This window comes from Melospiza melodia, chromosome 4, assembly GCF_035770615.1.
Source record: "Melospiza melodia melodia isolate bMelMel2 chromosome 4, bMelMel2.pri, whole genome shotgun sequence".
In the NCBI taxonomy this organism is placed as follows: Eukaryota; Metazoa; Chordata; class Aves; order Passeriformes; family Passerellidae; genus Melospiza; species Melospiza melodia.
The window spans coordinates 71,248,444-71,267,651 of NC_086197.1; the positions used below are offsets into that span (position 1 = coordinate 71,248,444).

At 38.6% G+C, this 19,208-nt stretch overlaps 1 protein-coding gene across 2 annotated transcripts in view; it reads right to left on the bottom strand.

The window, feature by feature from the left end:
• Positions 1-2,280: 2,280 nt before the first annotated feature.
• The window catches only part of TBK1 (TANK binding kinase 1), a 28,048-nt gene continuing 11,120 nt past the window's right edge, over positions 2,281-19,208 (bottom strand). For both annotated transcript variants that reach the window (XM_063155137.1, XM_063155138.1), the window contains exons 8-21: positions 17,835-18,014; positions 16,320-16,516; positions 15,073-15,131; positions 13,849-13,940; positions 13,310-13,411; positions 11,269-11,347; positions 10,296-10,417; positions 10,094-10,170; positions 9,712-9,751; positions 7,290-7,391; positions 7,104-7,200; positions 5,991-6,097; positions 5,610-5,681; positions 2,281-4,773 (exon numbers count right to left, since the gene is read on the bottom strand). In XM_063155137.1, coding sequence (XP_063011207.1) covers positions 4,722-4,773; positions 5,610-5,681; positions 5,991-6,097; positions 7,104-7,200; positions 7,290-7,391; positions 9,712-9,751; positions 10,094-10,170; positions 10,296-10,417; positions 11,269-11,347; positions 13,310-13,411; positions 13,849-13,940; positions 15,073-15,131; positions 16,320-16,516; positions 17,835-18,014 — 1,378 coding nt within the window. In that variant the 3' untranslated portion in view covers positions 2,281-4,721. The remainder of the gene's footprint in view (positions 4,774-5,609; positions 5,682-5,990; positions 6,098-7,103; positions 7,201-7,289; positions 7,392-9,711; positions 9,752-10,093; positions 10,171-10,295; positions 10,418-11,268; positions 11,348-13,309; positions 13,412-13,848; positions 13,941-15,072; positions 15,132-16,319; positions 16,517-17,834; positions 18,015-19,208) is intronic.

Below are 19,208 nucleotides of genomic sequence, written 5' to 3' on the forward strand. Positions count from 1 at the left end.
CAATCAAGGGATGGTAAAAGAGGAATTTTCACCAGCACTAGGTGACGTATGTTGTCCTACTGTAAAGCACAGTAGCTAGAAGGTGAATGAAATAGCTGTATTTTAGAGTGTGGCATTGGTAACGAAAGATGGGCAAAGGAGGAAAGTTGCTTTCTATGCAGGAAAAGGAAAACACACCTTTGCCTACTAAGAACCAGAGGCCAGAGAGCAAAAGGACGTTCATGTACATGCTGTGTACGTGGGACGCGCAACACTGACGCAGCTTTGCCTTGGGCTTGGCCCTGCCAGCCGGGGAGCGGAGCGCATGGCTCTCGGCAGGCTGGCAGCATACCCGAGCCGTCAGGGCAGCGCTCCGCACACCTATGGCCCGCGTTACCTTCCTGTCGGGTGGGGACGGGGCACTTTTACCTGGATCACCCCGCATCCACCCCCACGCCAGGCCGGTGTCCCGGCAATTCAGCTCCCTCTCGGCAGCCGTCGTGCTCCGACGCTTCACGTGGCGAAACGCCGGCTCCGGTCGGGGCTGGGCGAGGAGCGCGTTCCCGGGCGCGGAGCGGGAGTCGCCTCACCCGGCCCCGCGCCCCTGGGTGTTGTGAGGGTGTCCCGTCCCCCCGGCCCCGCCGCTCCCGGCCCGCTCCCGCCGGAGCCGCTCACCGGCGCAGCGCAGGCCCTGCGAGAGCACGAAGCGGCAGCACAGGTCGCACCACGCTCCCGCCGCCGCCGGCCCGAAGCGGTGCGGGGGCTCCGGCGGCGGCGGCGGCGCCTCGAAGATGGTGCGGACGTGGCGGGGCCGCGGCGGCGCCGGGCGGCGGCGGCCGCCGAGCGCGGGGCCCGGGCGGGCGGCGGGCGCGTCCGGCGGCTGCGGGGGCCCCGCCCGGCCCCGCCGAGGCTTCTCCCGCCCGTGCCGCGCGGCCGCCGCCATGCGGAGCGGAGCGGGGCGCGCCGGCCCCGCCGCCTCTGCCCGCCTCTGCCCGCCTCACGCACACGGCAGCCGCGGGCGAGGGGAGCGGGGAGGCGGCGGGGGCGAAGGAGGCGCTGCACCGCTCCGCGTCCTCCCCGCGACCTCCCGAGTCCCGCCGCCCGTCCGCCGCCCCGCGCCCGGCAGGCACACACTCCGCGTCATTCGGCGTGAACGCGCTCCGGGATGCGGCGGCAGCCCTGGGCACAGGGAGAGCTGACAAGAGCTGGGGATGCGCTTCAATAGGTTCATTAAAATGATCTGCCTCCCTTCCCTAAAGCAGCTACTTGGAAATACTTCCCAGAGCTGGGTAGAGCTGCTGTAACCCACACCTGCGTGGGGAGGCTGTGGCGGCCGGGGTGGTCAGAGCTTGCATCCAACACTTGTGTGAGCTCCGGGAGCACAGCGTTGGAGAACTGCGCCGTGCCCGCCCGCAGCACGCCAGCAGCTCACCTGCCGCTGCCGGCCTCACTGCACACAGGCAGCAAAGTTCTCCAAAAGATGTGCACTTACAACTACTGCTGCCTGAGCTAGTACCAGGGACAAAATATCAAATTCCACAGAGGGATACTACCCCTACCACATTTTTTTTGGTGACTGATAAAAAGTAAAGCTACTTAGGGCACAGAAAAATAGAAGGTCATGAAGCCTTGACAATGGCAGAATCAGTCCCAAGAGCTCAAGCACTTAACCTGTTCCTGTAAACCCTCTTCAAACAGTATTGCTGTTCCCAGAGCAATCTGTTCTGGCACTTGCCTCTCTTCACCAACGTTGTAGGCTGGGTTTTTTGTTTCAATAACAGTTTATATTAATAATGTATAATGCTTTCACCACAGTCACATTGAATGCTGATCTCCTGGAACAGCCAAAGATTACCAAAGACTTTTACTTCCCTCTTCTTCCAGTACTCCCTTCTTTCAGCCAACAACTCCCCTTTTTCCCAGTTCTGCTCAGGCCTATCCAGAACTGTTCTACAATTACCACTTCTACAGTGATTGACTACATTAGAACTGATTTGAGTTCTACCAGTGAGCAGAGACTAGGACTTTTACCACCATTAAAAGAATTACTGTAGTTCAGAATATATATCAACCAAGAAGTTAAAAAAAAAAAAATAGAAGAATTAGTGGCTCTACCATATTGCCAACGCTAGTGATTCTGTTGTGCAGGGCACATTTTCTGAACAGCTGCATAATGCAAACTGAGCTGCAATTGGCAACTTCATGTTTCAGGCTCTCTATTGTGCTTACAAGAAAATAAATCTCGTAAGGATGTCCTGAAATTAACAGAAAATTAAATTATGAAAAGGCAGAAGTACACACTGTACAATAAGTGGTTGATGATGTATTTATGCCATTAAGCTGTTCACTCATGCATTTTCACAATTCATATGAAGACAGGTTTGTTCAAGTAACAGATAATTAATATATTCAGCTAAACCCCCCAAACCAGTAAACCAGCTTCAGGAAGAAGAACCATATATTACTTTCTATTACTTTTTTTGGCAAATGAATAGCAAGATTCATAGCATCAGGACACTTAGTTTGAGCAAAAAGTTGATGGTACAACACTATGCTTTGACTTGAAAAATTATTTGCTTCATAATAACGTAATCAGAAGATTATGAACTGATTACTTCAAGTTCCTTAGCTACTGCTTTGTTAAAATTGCTTTAGAAAAAGAAATTTTAACATGATTAAGATTACTGATGTATTCAGCAAGACTAAAGCCAGCAATGTTTAAAATGAACATAAAATATAACAAAAAAATTTCAAACATGTAAAAGAATGCTGCACATATTTCAACATACAGACTATACTTATACTACAATTAACTTTCTTTTTCGGACTGCTTCAGTATAAGGAAGTTGAAACTTATATATTCCACCTAGCATTTGATTTCTTTCAAGATTAAGAACTTTGAAACAACAAAGTGTTATAATGTTGGAAACAAAATACAGTTTATGCACATCTGGAGAGCCCAATTCTTTTAACATTTATTCATGTGTTTTACTGATACTCAGTGAGACTGTGGATGTGAATGAACAAATGTACAAGCAGGCATTAAAACATTCCAGTTAGATATAATTCCAGTATTTTAAAACTGTTAAGAATGCCAAAGAAAGATATGTGACAAACTGCTGCACTCCTTTTGCATAGCTAGATTTTTTGGGTGACAGAGACAGAAGCTGCTCACATGAATGTAAAAATGTTTGAATTCCCTTTTTTGATTCTCACCAAGAACACTGGAATGCAGGTCTTGGACATCAAGGCAAGCAAATTTCCTTTTTCTTTAAAGTGAAACACTCATTTATAAATTTTCTAAGTTTCTCTCCAAATATTTTCTAAAAAGGAAATTAAAATGCTTTGTCTTCTGACCTGGACAGATAAGCAGGGAATAAGCACCACAAAATTACCAGATGCTATCACTGGTCAATGTTGTTTAGTTTACATCTAAATGTTCCACCAGTAATTATGGAAAATCATAAATATAGTTGGTCCAGCTCTTACAGGTGTAATGCAGCAATGAGAAGTGTTATTGACACCACTGAACATCCACGACCAGGTTTCCACAAGGAAGGAATGAGTTCTGTAATACTTGCATGCTCATCTGAAACAAGTATGTACATCTGCAGTATCCAAACAAAGGGATGTTTCCAGAATTTTTTGATTTCCTGTTCTTTATCTCCTATGTATTTTGGAGCAGAATGTTTCACTTTGCATCTCTGCATCCCAATCATGTACCACTGAAAGTAGTAACTATTGATGATGGAAAATAAATATACAGTCTTACTAAATTTTCCATCAATGTTTGGTACCAAAGTTGTAAGGCAGCAGTGGGAGTGGTCCCTTTTCAAATCTAGACTGGTACCTTATTCTCCACTATTCAGTTACTACTGAGGTGTGATACTGTCCAGTATACTGTCTGTCCACAAACTCTTCTCATACCAAATTTTTAACCTTTTTAAAAAATTATACCTGCAAATAAGATTAAGAAGAAGCCATTTTAAGTACCCATTGTTGTGGTGAGCAACAAGATTTCAGGGAAAGTCTGAAAATGCTGGACTCCAAAAAATGACTTTTACATTCATTCTGACAAGCTGGAGTGCAAAACTTCCATATACCAAGCAGTCAAATGATTACAGACAACATGGCACCAAATATTTAGAGAACTTAAAAAATATTGTGAATTTGCTTTCTCAAGTAGAAGAGAACTAACAATTTGAATGTGAAGGAAAGAGAAATGCATTTCTGTTCTGTCCTATCTGCACTCTTAGTCCCTATTCACATTCATTTAAAAACATTTCATTTAAAACATTCATCATGTTCTGTGATGATCACAGTCATTCAGCTAGACTCCTACATAACAGTGGTTGTTGGAGTTAATCCAAAATACCCTTTATACAACGGTGTTTTGGAGTACTGCAAGTCCTCTTGCAATGAAGACTAAATTGCATTCTGAAAAAAGGGCAATATTCAAAGCAGACAAATATCAATTTCATCAACAATACTTTTCCCTTCAGGACTCCTCAGAGATCCTCCAAGGGGCTCAATTCCCTGCCAGAAATTATTCTATCCTAAAAGTGACCAAGAAAAGATATATATTTCTTTTGTATTTACATATTATACATATTTACATTTTCTTTAATAATACAGTTGCTGAAGGAAAAAAAAATCCTGGATAGAGGTTCTGCTTTCAACTGTCCCAACAATATTTTTTCCCTTTGAAAAAATTTACAAGTCCACTTCAGGTCCTTTGGAAGCTAGATACAGTCCACGTTGCGCAGGCCACCATCCATTGTCAAGGCACCAAATCTAAACCATAAAAAAGTACATTTTTAGGTGGTTGATTAGACTATAGAATCAATCTTTAATTTCTTTATGGGGCTTTCCTTTCACTTGTTACATGCCAAGAGAAGCATTTGTAACTAACTTTTATATCTGCAAAGAAGATGGAAGAAAGGAAGCTTTGCTGCAAGTATGGGACTGGGACTGGGGAACAAAACAAAACTAATTCAGATTGAAGCTAAACTCCACTCTACCAGCAATTTACCCTGGAACTTTCAAGAGATATTTATTTTTATATATTTTCTCATCTTCATAGGAAAAAAAAATCAAAATCAGTCTGTATGTGATAATGACAATAACCTCTCAGTATTTTAAGAAAAATGTTTACCTCTTCACTTTATTTAAGCAATCTGAAAACTGCAAAATCATCAATTCAGATTGGTGTAATTCCATGGTCGTCAAAAATAACTTCTAAATGGGAGGAATTAAAAGGCACCATTGCATTGCTGCAACATTATTGTGTTTAAATTCAGAGTTGATCCATCTGTGCAACAGGAATTTTTATTATATTTATATTTTATATTATTATATTTCTATTTTATTATATTTTAATATTTATAGCCAAACAAAAGTAACATGAAACAAAAATGCAACAAAAATTGCTGCAAGATCATCATTCTGACACAGCCCCGTTCCAAGGTTTTAAGTAATTATTTTTTTGTTATGTCTCATTTGAACAGATCAAAATATATTTACAGTTAAAGACATTAAAGAATTGTTCCCTTACTTTAAATTCTGGATCTAAATGTACCAAATGAAGCCTCCCCCAAGTTTCAGCCCCAAAAGGGAAAACAATTGCTTGCCTTTCCAAAATGTGATTGTTTTCAGCCAGCTCTTTAACAACACCTTCCATTTCCTCCTTCAGTTTCTTCATCCTGTAGTAACCAGAAGCAAAATAAATATTAAAGTTTTTATTGGTATAGATAGCTGCTCTGATCCCTTACTACAACAGTTTTCAGCAACTTGCCATTAAATACAAAATAAGGGACAGGTAAGTTGTTTATTTACAAAGAGACAGATGATACAGTAGTGCTGTCCCTCACTCACTTCCAAATCTGTGCCACCCTATAGCAATCTAAAATTCTTGATCTTAATACAACAATCACTAAGCAATTTATTTTTTTTTCAATTTCCCCGTATAGCAAGCATACAGTATTACATCAATCCCCTTAAAAAATTCTCACCCAAGAGTCATTTCCACTAATGTGTTTGAGCTTGGATAGACTGTATTCATCGTATGTTTCATTCCACTGGAAGCTGCAAACATTTTCTGTGGCAGGGCATCTTGTAACTGTAATAGATAAAAAGGAAATTTAAGTTACAATAGAAGTTGTCATGTATATCTTGATGCCCACCTTAAAATCCTTTTTAAAATTCTCTGTTGTTGTGATATGTCATAAATTCATTACAGTACTAAGGTGGCTGATAAGCTCCAAGATGAGATCATCACAGCAAGTTTTGTATTGACATGACCAATAATTCCCTGGTTTGTTCCATCTTCTTATCTAATACTTTCATAATAAACTCTGGAAAGGAAGAATTATCTGTTTGTTATGTCTGTAGATATCCTAGGGCAGCAGGATTCCAATCAATGGATTAGTGCAAATAAAGTACAAAGAACAAGTAAAATGCTGCTGTCCACCATTCCTAAACTGATTTTACAATTAGCAATAGCTTTTTTTCCTTTCTAAAAAACAATAATTTTACTACACGAAAATGCTCTTATTCTCTCAATCCTGAGGTAATTCTGATAAGTTTGCACCCTGCAGAGTCACCATCCAAATCATCAGTTTAACATCCTTAAGTTTGTATCCCATCATCTTGAATATGTAAGCAGCATTTTTATATTTCATAAGAGAATGAGGATAATCCTCTAGGTGCTCTGAAAATATTATGGTAACAGTTGCACAGAACATTTCTCAATGAACCCACATCCATTTGCACTGATTTTTTTTGAGAGGGAATTGCTAACATTATCAAAAAAAACCCCAAATCATCCAAACCCACAAACTCCACCAAAAAACCCCACGCAAATAAAAAAAACCACCATCTCAAACCAAACTAGCTGCACCAAATTCACAAAATCAAGTTACAATTCACAAAATCACATTATTCATATATTCAAAAAAAAACCACCATTCAATATGACATGGCAATGAAGTTCCTGCAGACCACATACAGCACTTTTAATACAACTGCATTAATGTAAGACTCACTATTAGCAACACTACTGACATGAAAATATGTGGAAGTCTTTTAACTATGCAAATGCTTCCCATAATTTTGAAGCATTCTACCTCATTTATATAATCCTGGTATTTGGACACCTCTTCTTCAATACCAAAACACTGGTTGGTGAGAGCCAGTAATTGCTTCCTTGTGTGAAGCATTTTCCTAAAAGAAAAAGAGTTTTCATTTAAGAGCTGCTTATACAAAAGTGGTGCAATGAACATTACCAAACATTAAAGAAATCAACAGCTTGCCTTGTCCAGTCATCAGCTTTGTCCAAAAATGTTTCATACTTGCTGACACATTCATCTTTGAAAAGAGCTACGGCTTTTGTAGCATGCAAATACAGCTTCTGCCTGCAACAGAGAAACAACCAAACTAGTGTCATACTGCTTTCAAAACCCCATTCCTCTAACTTTCTGAAATTTGGAGAAAGGTTTGTGGACTTAAAATCTGTGCAGCCACCTTTACTCAGGCTGTTGTAATGTGTGAGAACTCAACATTCTACAGGAAATGACAAAAATTAGTTTCAAAAATATATTCTAGCACAGAGGAAGAAAATTATTTGAAGCATTTTGTTTGTATTTGTATTCATATTTGTATATGAATAAATGGTCAAATGTCTTCCTTGAGTCAGCTGGTATACTTCAGAATTCTAAATGGAAAGGACAAAAGTCCTAATTATTTCATATTTGCCTACTGCAGACACTTGGAACTTCTAGCATATATGAATAATCCTTTGCATTGAGTAACATACATGCAAGAAAAAGAACAGGAGTTTTGTGTCAGCCTAATTTTATGACAAGAGGAAAAAGAAACAAGCAGAAAAGGAAAAGAAAGGAAAACAAACCCCAATTCTTGTTAGTGTGGCAGACATAGTCCCAGTGTAGTTGCCTAGCCATGCTATGCATTGCACCAGTAAGTGTGAAGGATACTGCAACACTACAGACCAACACCTAGTTCAGGCATTTCATTAAGTCTTGCATAATAAATATTGTTAATTAAATTGTAGATAGAGTGTAGCTGGACTGTCATGAGGAATGCATACCTATCATTCAACCAAAAAAATGAAATTCAAATTGAGAGCTGCTCCCTTACCCTTATCTGCCTAGAGATAAGTATTACAAAGGCCAGCCTCTGCTGACAATAGCACACAATCTTTAAGAAAAGCCACTGCCATTTTCCTGTGGGGTGAATCAAGTATAAAAAAGATGGACTTAGGACCTCAAATCTGTACAGTCCCAGGGATATATCTATGGTAGAAAATATACCAGTATTCAAACCAGTATTCAATATAGCAGTATTCATTTCATGAAAATGAAGCATGCTTATTTGAAGTTTATCATACACTAAGACAAGGACATGGTTTTAGTAGTAGAAAACCCTCTCCTCTGCTTGGCAGTTATTCAGTTGAGCTTTCACTGTGGGAAAATCAAGTGGCAAAGTTGTGCCCTCTGCATGACAGCTTTCTATCTGTAATTGTCAGTGAAGCCACATTCAAGGTAGGAAGAGAAAGATTTTTTTTAGAAAATTATGTAAGTGGTGTCTAAATTCATGCATCATTTAGCAAAGTCTAGGGAACCATGCAAGTGACCAGCCACTAGAATAATGATTCATTTACTTAAACATAAGCATCTAGCATCATTTGAGATAGAATCTTATAATGGTTTGGTTTGGAAGGGACCATAAAAATCATCTAGCTCCAACCCCCCTGTCACAGAGCACTACCAGGGATGGGGCAGCTGCAACTTCTCTGGGTAACCTGTTCCAGTGTCCCATCACCTTCACAGAGAGGAACTTCTTCAATGCATCCAACCAAAATTTCCCCTCTTTCAGCCTGAAGCCATCACTCCTTGTCCTATAACTGCAGCTCCTGATGAAGAGTGGCTCTCAGGCTTCCCTGTAGCCCCCCCTTCAACTACTGGATGGCCACTGGGAGGACTCCATGCAACCTTCCCTTCTCCAGCAAAGGTGTCCTGCCCTGCTTCTGACCACCTGTCCATTTGACAGGGTTCCCATTTGACTTGTGTCCTACCTCCCAGTCTCAGAGCATGGCTCAGATATTTTAGAGCAATTTAAATGGCATTAGCCATCTGCATATGAGGAACTGAATAAGTGCTGAGACAAGTACAGCAGTATAGAATCAGTGGAGACTATGGGAGTTTAGAGACCCAAGTTACACACAGATGCTTAATGTGAACATCTTGCATGAGTGACAATCTTAAACAAGCATGGAGAATGGGACTGAAATTAATTTTATATTTCCTGTAAGATTAAATCATTCTGGAATTTAATTCAGCTAGTCCACACTTTACTCATCTGTAGAAAATTTTGTCCACTTAGCTACAAAGTCATTTCAATCTTACTCGGGACTTTTGCCTGCCTGACAAAAAACAGGGAAGAAGTGAACTTCCTACAAAACAGTTACGACCAGATAACAATCAGATATTTTCCTTTTAGAAGGCCTATCAGTCAAAAAACTCTACAGTCAGAAAGCATCTCATTATCATAGGCTAGTACCCCTATGTATTTAAGATTTTTAAAAGAAATTTTTTACAAAGCAATCCTAAAGAGGTTACAATTTACAATAAAATTAATAGAATGGGTTATTGGCAAGACCATTTGGAGGACCTGAAAGCAATCATGGTAGTTCCCAAAGGTAACTTCAAAACTTACTTGTCAAACTTGTGTATTTGTTCTTCATTATAAGGAAGCCCTAGGATCAGAGCAGATGACAAACATTACCAATCTAACTCTGCTAGATGTATTTATGCAAAACTCTACTAAGTTTATCCACTTCCTACATAGTTTCCTTCTTTTTACAGGTCAAAGTGGTCATACACGTTTTTCCTCCTCTCTAGTCTTCCAGTTCAAATTTATCCTATTAATAGTGGTGTTTCATTCATAAGGGCTCTAGCATGGTATCACACTAAGGACCTACAGACATATGCACTGTGCCTAACTGTCCATACCTACCACCAATGCCCTAGTCAAACTAAGACTGACCTGTCCCTTGCATTACATTTTATGTTAAAAGTGAACCAAATAAATTACTTACTTCGTTCTGCTTTGTCTTTTTTGAACTGATAGTAGATGTCTGTAATGGAAGACAGCAGTGCCTGAAGCCTTTCTGGACTAGAGTGACAAAAGGTAGAAAATGAGATGTTTTATACATAAACTCAAGTACCTATAAAGGAGCTTTGTGAACTACAACTCAATGCAGAATTCAACACATATTAGAACAGTAAGTAGTTACTCACTTTCTGTCTTTTGGATGCATGCCTTCCTGATTAGCCCAGGTGTCAGACAGTAAACCATCACGAGAAAGTTTGGTTTTGATATCTTGCAGACTAGTTTCTACAGTGCCCTGAGAACTGGAAAGCTGCATAAGAGCAAGAAGGTTCAATCTTACCACTAGGTAAAGTGAAAAATTATTACTTGAGCACATTAATACTACAAACTTGTTTGTTTCACTGATCTCCATTAAAGAAATATGTCCAATTATCTGCCTAGGCTTAGCTAGAAGCAGATAAAGCAAGGTATTATTAAAGAAAGAATCATATTTGATGCTGGCATTTCTGTTAGTTAAAATTTACTTTCATTCAACAATAACTTTCACCCTTTCATAAATCCCTTATTTACTTCTACCCTTATTCTTCTGGTTTATTAAGAATTCATATAATAACTATCCACATGATTCATACCTTCCTTTCTCTGCAGTTCATACAATCTTCAAAATAAAAATGCACTAATCATCTTTTCCTTTTAGAATGGAGAACTTTTTATCTGCTCCCAGTGTATTAAGTTATTTTCAATTTTTCCTTTCATGTCTGGAAACATGATGCACATTTCAAAGCAGATCACTTTGAAGTGTGTTCAAATTGTAACATTTTAGAAAGCCAACAAAGTAGTCAATAATTCCTTAAGGAAAGGAAAAAATGAAAAGAAAATACAGCAAAGCAAAATATATTTCAATGTTATAATTCTTGAGTATTAGAAAACAGGAATGTATTTTTAGGAACCCATTTTCATTACACTGAGCTAATATAAAAGGATCTGCTCTGTTTTCAGAAAGATATTCACATTAGTATGGACATTTTAACAACTGGCAATCTAGAAGCTACATTGAAATTTCTGAGTTGCTATTCCCAGAAGCCTGAGTTACTGTGTATTTGGCATTTTCTGTAGAACACCAGTGTTCAGAATGACAGTGTAACTTTGTCAGACACTTACCCGCAGGAGTTTCGTATGTATCTCTGAAATTTCCTCCACTTCTGATGCTTCCAAGTTGATCTGCATCAAATTTTCATATCTGTCCAGCAAAAAAAACCAGTTGAAAAAAAATAAACAAGCAGTGAATACACTCAAAGTATTTCTTGAATCTGTCAAGCAACAACCATGAAACTGACAAATTTATGTGGCCACTAACAATGGAAAGATTTTAGATTTAAAAAATATTCCTTGATTTTTTTTCGTATACTGGAACTGTTAAAATAAAGTTGAAATTTCCATTCCTGAATTCTTTATTCTAGTTTTATTACTTGTACTTGACAGGCAGTGGAAGACTATTTCCCTTCACCAAGTAATTTTTTTAATCTTATCAAACTAAAGGTACTTAAAGTAGTCATTAACACACTAATACTTCAATGTAACAAAATGCTTTTCTGAGAAAACTTACTGGGTTAAATGTTTAAAGGCTGGGATATGTATGATATCAGTATGACCATCTGTTCATACCGATACTTTTCATATGACCATAGCTCAAGTGCCAAATAAATTATTCAGGACAATATTTTTTCTATTGAGTCTCATGTACAATTTAGTTTTAAAAACACTATCACAAACAGCTCAACTGCTTTCAAAAAATACATGCTTCACTCAAGTTCAATGCTTTATTTACCTTTTCAAATAAAGACTTTGTATTGTCATGCTTTGAAGCACAGCCTTGAAAAGGAAGGACAAACAAGAGGACATGTCCTTGAGAAGACTTTTATGGAGTTAGCAAAGTCAAATAAACTGAAAATCCTGCCCCTTTGTAAGAGGCCAAAAGACCACGTGCAAACACATAGAAAATTTCTGTTCACATGAGAACTACTCCAGTTAGCAAATGAATGTCATTTTTTTTCAAACTACTGCTGAGGTACTCAGAGTCACAAAACAGAAGTGACAGTGGTTTCTTCTGAGTGGCTTTCTTCTGGCAGAATGCAGGAAGAAACTATGTGAACCAAACACAGACTGAGCAAGATCTAGTCCTGCCAGCTAGTACAAATGGGCTTGAAGGCAGTTTGGGTTCTTGCCCTGATGATTTGTATCCAGGCTGCACAGGTCTTATGTCGCAAGTTACCAACTTCACTATTTCACTGTTGTGCTTTTGTGGTGGTTTTGAAGCCAGCACAAACAGACACACCTGGGTTTTAAGGTAGGTTTGGCACACACAGAGCAAATCTGTCAAACCCTTGAGCATCCACAATTACTACGTACAAGGTGCTCAGTTTGCACAGGCATAGCAGCTCCAACAGGTTTAAGTCTAATTCTTAAGTCTCTTCTGCAAACCCAGTGGTTCTACATGTGTGTGTTAATCACCTTGTGGGTATCTGCATTTTCAGAGCAGCCTGGTGAGAAGTTTAGAAAATCTCATGACTAAGAGACCATTTGGGAAAGACTGGCGGTAGGTAGAACAGGAAAACTACCACCCATAGGAGAATGCTAAGAAGAGGTGCTATTTAAAGTTCCTATCACACTGCCTAAGAATAACACCTTCCTGGGAAGGGACCAAGGGGGGCTGGGCTTGGTTGTTTGGGGGTTTTTTTGCAGCTGCTCTGTGTTGTATTTCGACATGAAAATTCCTTCCACACAGAAAATGCTACAGTCTTAAAACTGTGTAAGGGGCAGTATTTGAAGTCATATGCAACCAAATGTAGCAGCAAAAGCACTAATGAAAGCAAAGCTACTTGATTCTTTGTCCAAGCTTTACTATAGCTTCTAGAGTCAGTAAGGGCAAATGAGCTGAGTCAGAGAAGGAGAAAAAGAACACACACAGTTACCACTAATTAGTAATTACTTGTTCTTATAAGGTGAAGCAGCAAAATTAATACTCTAACTTAAGTAACATATATGACTAAATCTGCTTAAGTCAGTGCCATCGGAAAATCCATGCTGACTCAAATTTAATTTTTATATGCAAAAACACTGCAAATAATCATAACTTATAATACTGTTGTCACTAAAAATGATAATGAAGAATCAATGTGTACGATGTACTGCTTCTACTCACATTTTCTCAGCTTTCTCAATGTTTCTGCTGCAGAAATCCAGCCTGATGACAATCTCTGCCTTTTTATGAACCATTTCATTGTAATCATCCTTGATTATTTCACTAAAAAAGTGAAGCATTAGTCTATAAGTATAAAGTAATGAATAAAAATATTCAACTGCCATCCTACCAGCAATCAGTAATACAGTAATATACCTGCAGCAATAATTGCCAGGAGGAATTGTTTTCAGTTAGAGATGCATTAACATAATCCTCATATAAAAATACCTTGTGCAAGCTGTTCAATGCCATCTGCATGTTACCAGAAGTTAGACTTAAATTATACACAGAAGAAAGTAAATTTGCAAACACCTTAACTTTAATTATTTAAAAAAAAATTGTTTCCCTAATGACAGGAAAAAGGGAGAAATTCAGCCTATCCTTACTCAAGGATAAACAAAACCTCCAAGATATCAAGAGATGACAGAATTATGTATTGATAATCAAGGCATATCTCAATTAAAAGAAAAAAGCACAATGAAATGCAGTCAGTCGCTTACATCAGCCATCGAATTCCCTTTCTCATCAGCTCCTGGTAAAGTAGCAAAGAACTGGCAACTCTACAGGCATAACATACAATGCCTGTCACTGCCTGGAGGAAAAAAACCCAGCATAAGTACTGATCTGGCATTCTCTTAACAATTGCTTCAAGACAATACATCACAACAAAGCAACACAGATTAATAAAAGAAAGCAACATGAGGAAGGTAGTTTAAAATGTGCAACTTGGCCTAAGCTTTCGTCAGGCAACAACCAAACAGCCATTACGAAGGCAGAGCTAAACATGGGTTTTCCAGTTATGCTGAAGCACCTGTTAGGGATGAAAACAAATCTCACAAACAAAAATGACTCAACTTACTATTTCTGTCAAAGTTACAAGTACATTTCTTCAATATTTTAGGAATCAAGCACATACACTAAAATGAACTTGCAAAAACTGACCCTTTTTAAAATTCTAAGGCCAGAGACTCTCTAAATTTAGCCAATTCCACTTACAAGATTGCTGTATTATTTAGAATTGAGAACAAAGTTTCAAATATTATAATTCACAATACTTTAAATAATTAGTATCAACTGATACTTTTCTGTTAATTAATTTTCAAGATTACTGATATTTAAAGGGGCATACATTTTCAACACTACCATGTCTGAATAAAAGGCTCCTCAGCAGTCAGTATTTCACATGTATAAGTGAAAATCACAAAGTCAAGTATGGCTGTGCATACATTCAGTAGTTTTAGAAAAACAACCAAAACAATGCAACATCCTTTACTTGTCTCCCACAGATTCTGAAAGTTTCTAAGAGACAACAGAAATTCCACCCTTCTGCAGAGTCCTACAGACATCTCTCTATTGAGCAAGAGTTATTTTTCTAATGTTAAATTTTGCACCATTAGAAGTTATGAAGCCTCCAACTCACTTCAGGTCTACACAGTGTAAGGCTCCTTTCCCCACCAACACTGAATTATACAGTAACAGAGCATTTTGAATTTAGAAGACTGGACTTTGGGTTCGGTTTTAAAAAAAACCCCAAACCATATTTTGCATACAAAAGTACAGCTTGAATATAGTTTTAGATCCTTTGTTAATAAATATATTTCTATCAGCCACTACCCTCATTAGCATTCTAAAATAGTTTTATTAACATTATTAATTTGAAAATTAGGTAGCTTTCATTTCAGTATCATTATCCATATATATTATTTAAAATGGTAATTACTCACTTTAGCCATACTGGCATCCCCATCCAAATCGTAACGTTGATGTACTTTAGGAAGTAAAACTGAAACATAAAACAAGTGTCTGTATTTTATTTTTGAGAAGAGACTTCAAAAGTTCAGATTGTTTTCCCTCCCCACTCTGTACACTGCTTTTATGCCTTTTAATATCATGTGCTTCTTATGCACTCCTTTAAAACAAGCCTTTGTCTTAACTGTTTTAAATAACTTGGTATCTTCAGCAAATTGTCCTTCCTTTTCCAGACTCACTTCTGAACATTCTGCACAGCACAGAATTCATGCAGGTCTCCACTTGCAACCTCTCTCCACTGAGAGAGCCAAGTGTTTCTCTCTGTTCTTCTGTACCACGTTTGCCCACATAGGAGACCATTCCCTTCTCATCACATGGCTGCTTGTTTTCACTGAGGCTCTTAAGGGTAGCACTTCACCAGCCTCAGGCAGTCCCCACCACCTGAATCCCCTTTGTTCTCATGCTCACTGGCTCCTTCAGAAAGCTCTGTGACACAATACAAAGGCCCTGTTGATCCTTCCACAAACAGCTAACCTACCCACACTCTTCAGCACCTCTGTGTGAGTGTCAGCTGGCCAGAGCAGTCAGTATTTAGGACATACTGAAAAGAGCAACACTGACCTCTCAACTGCAGCCATGTCCTCCTGCTCATCATTTACTACAAAAGGGCTCTGGCATAGGCCCCTCTAAAAGCCTCACAAGGATAAATGGAAATTCAAAACCTTAATTTCTCTTTTTCCCTGTTAGGGTATTACCTCATCTTCTGAGCAAATGTACATTGCAAAGACCTCCTCTGTTAACTGAAAGGCTAACCACATTCACAACAAATTTAAAAAAACAGTAAAACTTGACTTTCCACTTAGCGAATAATGGAACAAAAGAACCAGCTTTGAGTTACTTTCTATAATGTTTCTTTCTACTTGTTTAAAGTGTCATGCTTCAAAACAGTTCATAACTCCATAAGCACCGTTACATCTTAGTACATAGATGTTCAGGTTCAAAGGACTTGGAACATTACAAGCACCTACTGTTTCTGTAAAAATGTTCTGGATACTCAGCAGTTTTGAAAAACATTGGACTGCATACTTAGAACTTCAGATATCAACAAAAGAAAATTTCCAACACTATTTTTAAGACATAACAGACATAAAACAATTATATTAAGTAACACAAACTATTTACAAAAGACAGCTGTGAGAAAAGGGAAATTACTTTCATATACCTTCTTCATAGATTAATCCAACAATGTTCACAGCCTCCCTGCTTACTACAAAGATAGGATTCTCCTCTGTTGTTCTGGGGAACTGCTGTGCCAATCTGCCAGGCTCTAGTACTAAGCGCCGACCTTCATATATCAGTTCTTGATTCTGAGATGGTATTTTTGTCTGCTTGTAGACCAACTCATGAAATATAGCAGCTCTGTAATACAAACAATATAATTGGTTGCAGTTAGACTCACTACAATAGTTTAGCAATTCAGATTTTGTATTATTTAAATGCTTTTATTTCTGATTAATTAAGAACTGGGTTTACACATAAAGCACTGGACTTATAGTAAAAAACCAGTAGCATGGTGCCTAAGACCCTAGGTTGCTGTGTTACAAAAATAAAAGCTATTTCCTGGAAAATATTAAACTTCCTTTCTACCTCTGATTATCTGCCAAAGTATGTCTGTCTAAACAAAATTGCTCTGGTCTGAAGGTCAGTAAAAACAGGCAACACTAAATGAGGGAAAGGAAGCCTACTTAAGTTTTCTAAGGCATATCCTTTTCTTGAAAGGAGATGGATGGTCTCTCCAAAAGCAGAAGTCTGGTGTTTTACATGTCAAAAAATTAAGTTCAGCCAGTAAGCTAACAGATAGCCAGATTATTTCCTAAAACAGCAGTGATAAGGAAGAGCAAAGACGCTTTGGAATTTTATTTACAGCAATTTTATTTACAAGGACAAGAACTCATAATACCACCATACCTCTCCCCCCCAAAAAACCCCACCACAAAAGCCTACTACCACAACAGCAACCAAAAACCAAACTAGCAAAACCTCCCACAAAGAAGAAAAAACATCAGTACACTAAAGGGAAGGACCAGTTTGCCTCCTGTGCAGCACTAGTACACTATTACTTCTTAATACTACAACTAGTTAAATAATCACACATGTAAACAATAATAAAAATTAGAAGCAAGATTTCTCTGCAAAAAAAGTATTTGGGCTCTCTCAAAATAAAAGTGATGGAATAGAAAAGAAAAATTGAAGCGGGCAGGACTGTATTTACACATTTGATGAAATAACAGTATGTATCTGTGTATTAGAAATTAACGCGTGCTCTGTATTATCTGTAACACAGCAGAGAAAAGGCATTTATGTTTGTACATCTTACAGATTTTAACATCAGCACTTCGTGGTCATAAAGTGAACCCCATCCAAATCAGGATCCTAAACTGTACCAATTACCACTTCAGAGCCCCTGTGAGAGTTTTACACCACAGACAATCTGCACACTTTGTATGCTTGAAGACCTTATTTTTATTTTTGGTCAACATGTTTCTATATGCACTATGACTATGCAGGAGAATTGCGTCCTTTTACTTCCTCGGAGAAAGTGCCAAGGAGAGGTGGCTGAACTTGTAGCACTGGTGACATGAGGTCACGGGTTACTGAATTTGTAACTGGTGATCTGAGGTCACAGTGCTGTTAGCCTGAACAAGAGTAAAGTAACACAAAGAGAGAGAGCACTTACGTGTTATAGTTGTGAATATAAACTTTGTGCAAGGTCATCTGCTGTAATGAAAAGATGTGGATTATTATTCGGTGCAGTATGTCACTCGTCTCTGCAAAAAACTGGTCAAATCCCCAGCATTTCTCCTGGTCTGCTTCAAGAATATTCGCAAGGACAGGTGTGAGCAGTACTTGCAGACCCCTAGAGGACACCAGGGAGAGATGAGACAACTTGGTTCTACTTGGAACACTTTATCTTGCAACCAATGACAGTAATTCATTTGATTTGTCTAATGCACACACATCTATTATCCCTTAAAGAATACGTGAGTGCCTTTTTTCCTACAATGAGCAACAAAATGTTCAAGGGCAATGTCCATTGTTTTTCATTAATACATGTACTTTACATCTTTCCCTTTCAGGCCTAACTATCAAGTATTTTTTTTTTTTTGTATTTAAGAAATTTCAGTCACACTGCAAAAATTACATAAAATTTACTAAGTCTACGTTGTAGAGCTGAGGCCACTTTCTGCCATCCCCGTAGCATTATACTCAGCTCACCCCACACACCACAGTGTATCACTTTGAAGGAAGTTACTGCCATTTAGGATCTCCTAAATCATAATGATGCTTGTGTGAGCACACCATGTTGCTTTCAATCAAAATCAGCTGGATTAGCAAAGACTCATTATTTAAACTGTCAACACTAAGAATTCATCCTGATTGAGATGGGCCTAAATAAGTACTCTGCACATGCAGCTTCAATGCTGCAAAAAAATCTGTGCTACCCATTGCCTTACAGTTACTACTATTCCAGGAGAAAGGTCAGCTTTAATTTCTTGCATTTCTGCCTTGAGCATCTGAATGGTAAGGAACTTTATGGATCCCACTTGTGCATTACCATGAACAACTTCTCTGAAATTTTAACATTATGTACTCATCAAGCCTGAATCCAGCAGTAGAACTGGTAACATTCTGGAGCAAGCTGCAGTGGCTTGCAAGCACACTGCTGACTGTATTGGAGGTCAGTGAATGCTGTGCTCAAACTCACTTTAGTACTAAACCTTGAATACTGTTTGAATACTACTTAAAAGGATTACTGTGAGCAGATGTTTAATGAGAAAAAATCTCCTTCCTTTATTATTTCAAGCAGTTCAATTGTCCAGAATAAGCAGAGGAACAAATGAGCAGTATCATGAAAAATACATGCAAATTGCAAATTCTGCCCATTCTAAACTAATGAATTCATATAAACCAGACTTTGACTCTACACCCCTTAAGGATGTACATATTTGGCTTTCAAAAAGGTTTATTTCTACAGTCTCTTCATAGAACAACTTACTTCCTCCTTTACCATGAAAGATTAGTAATTTTAAAGTACGGAAGAAGTCTCAGG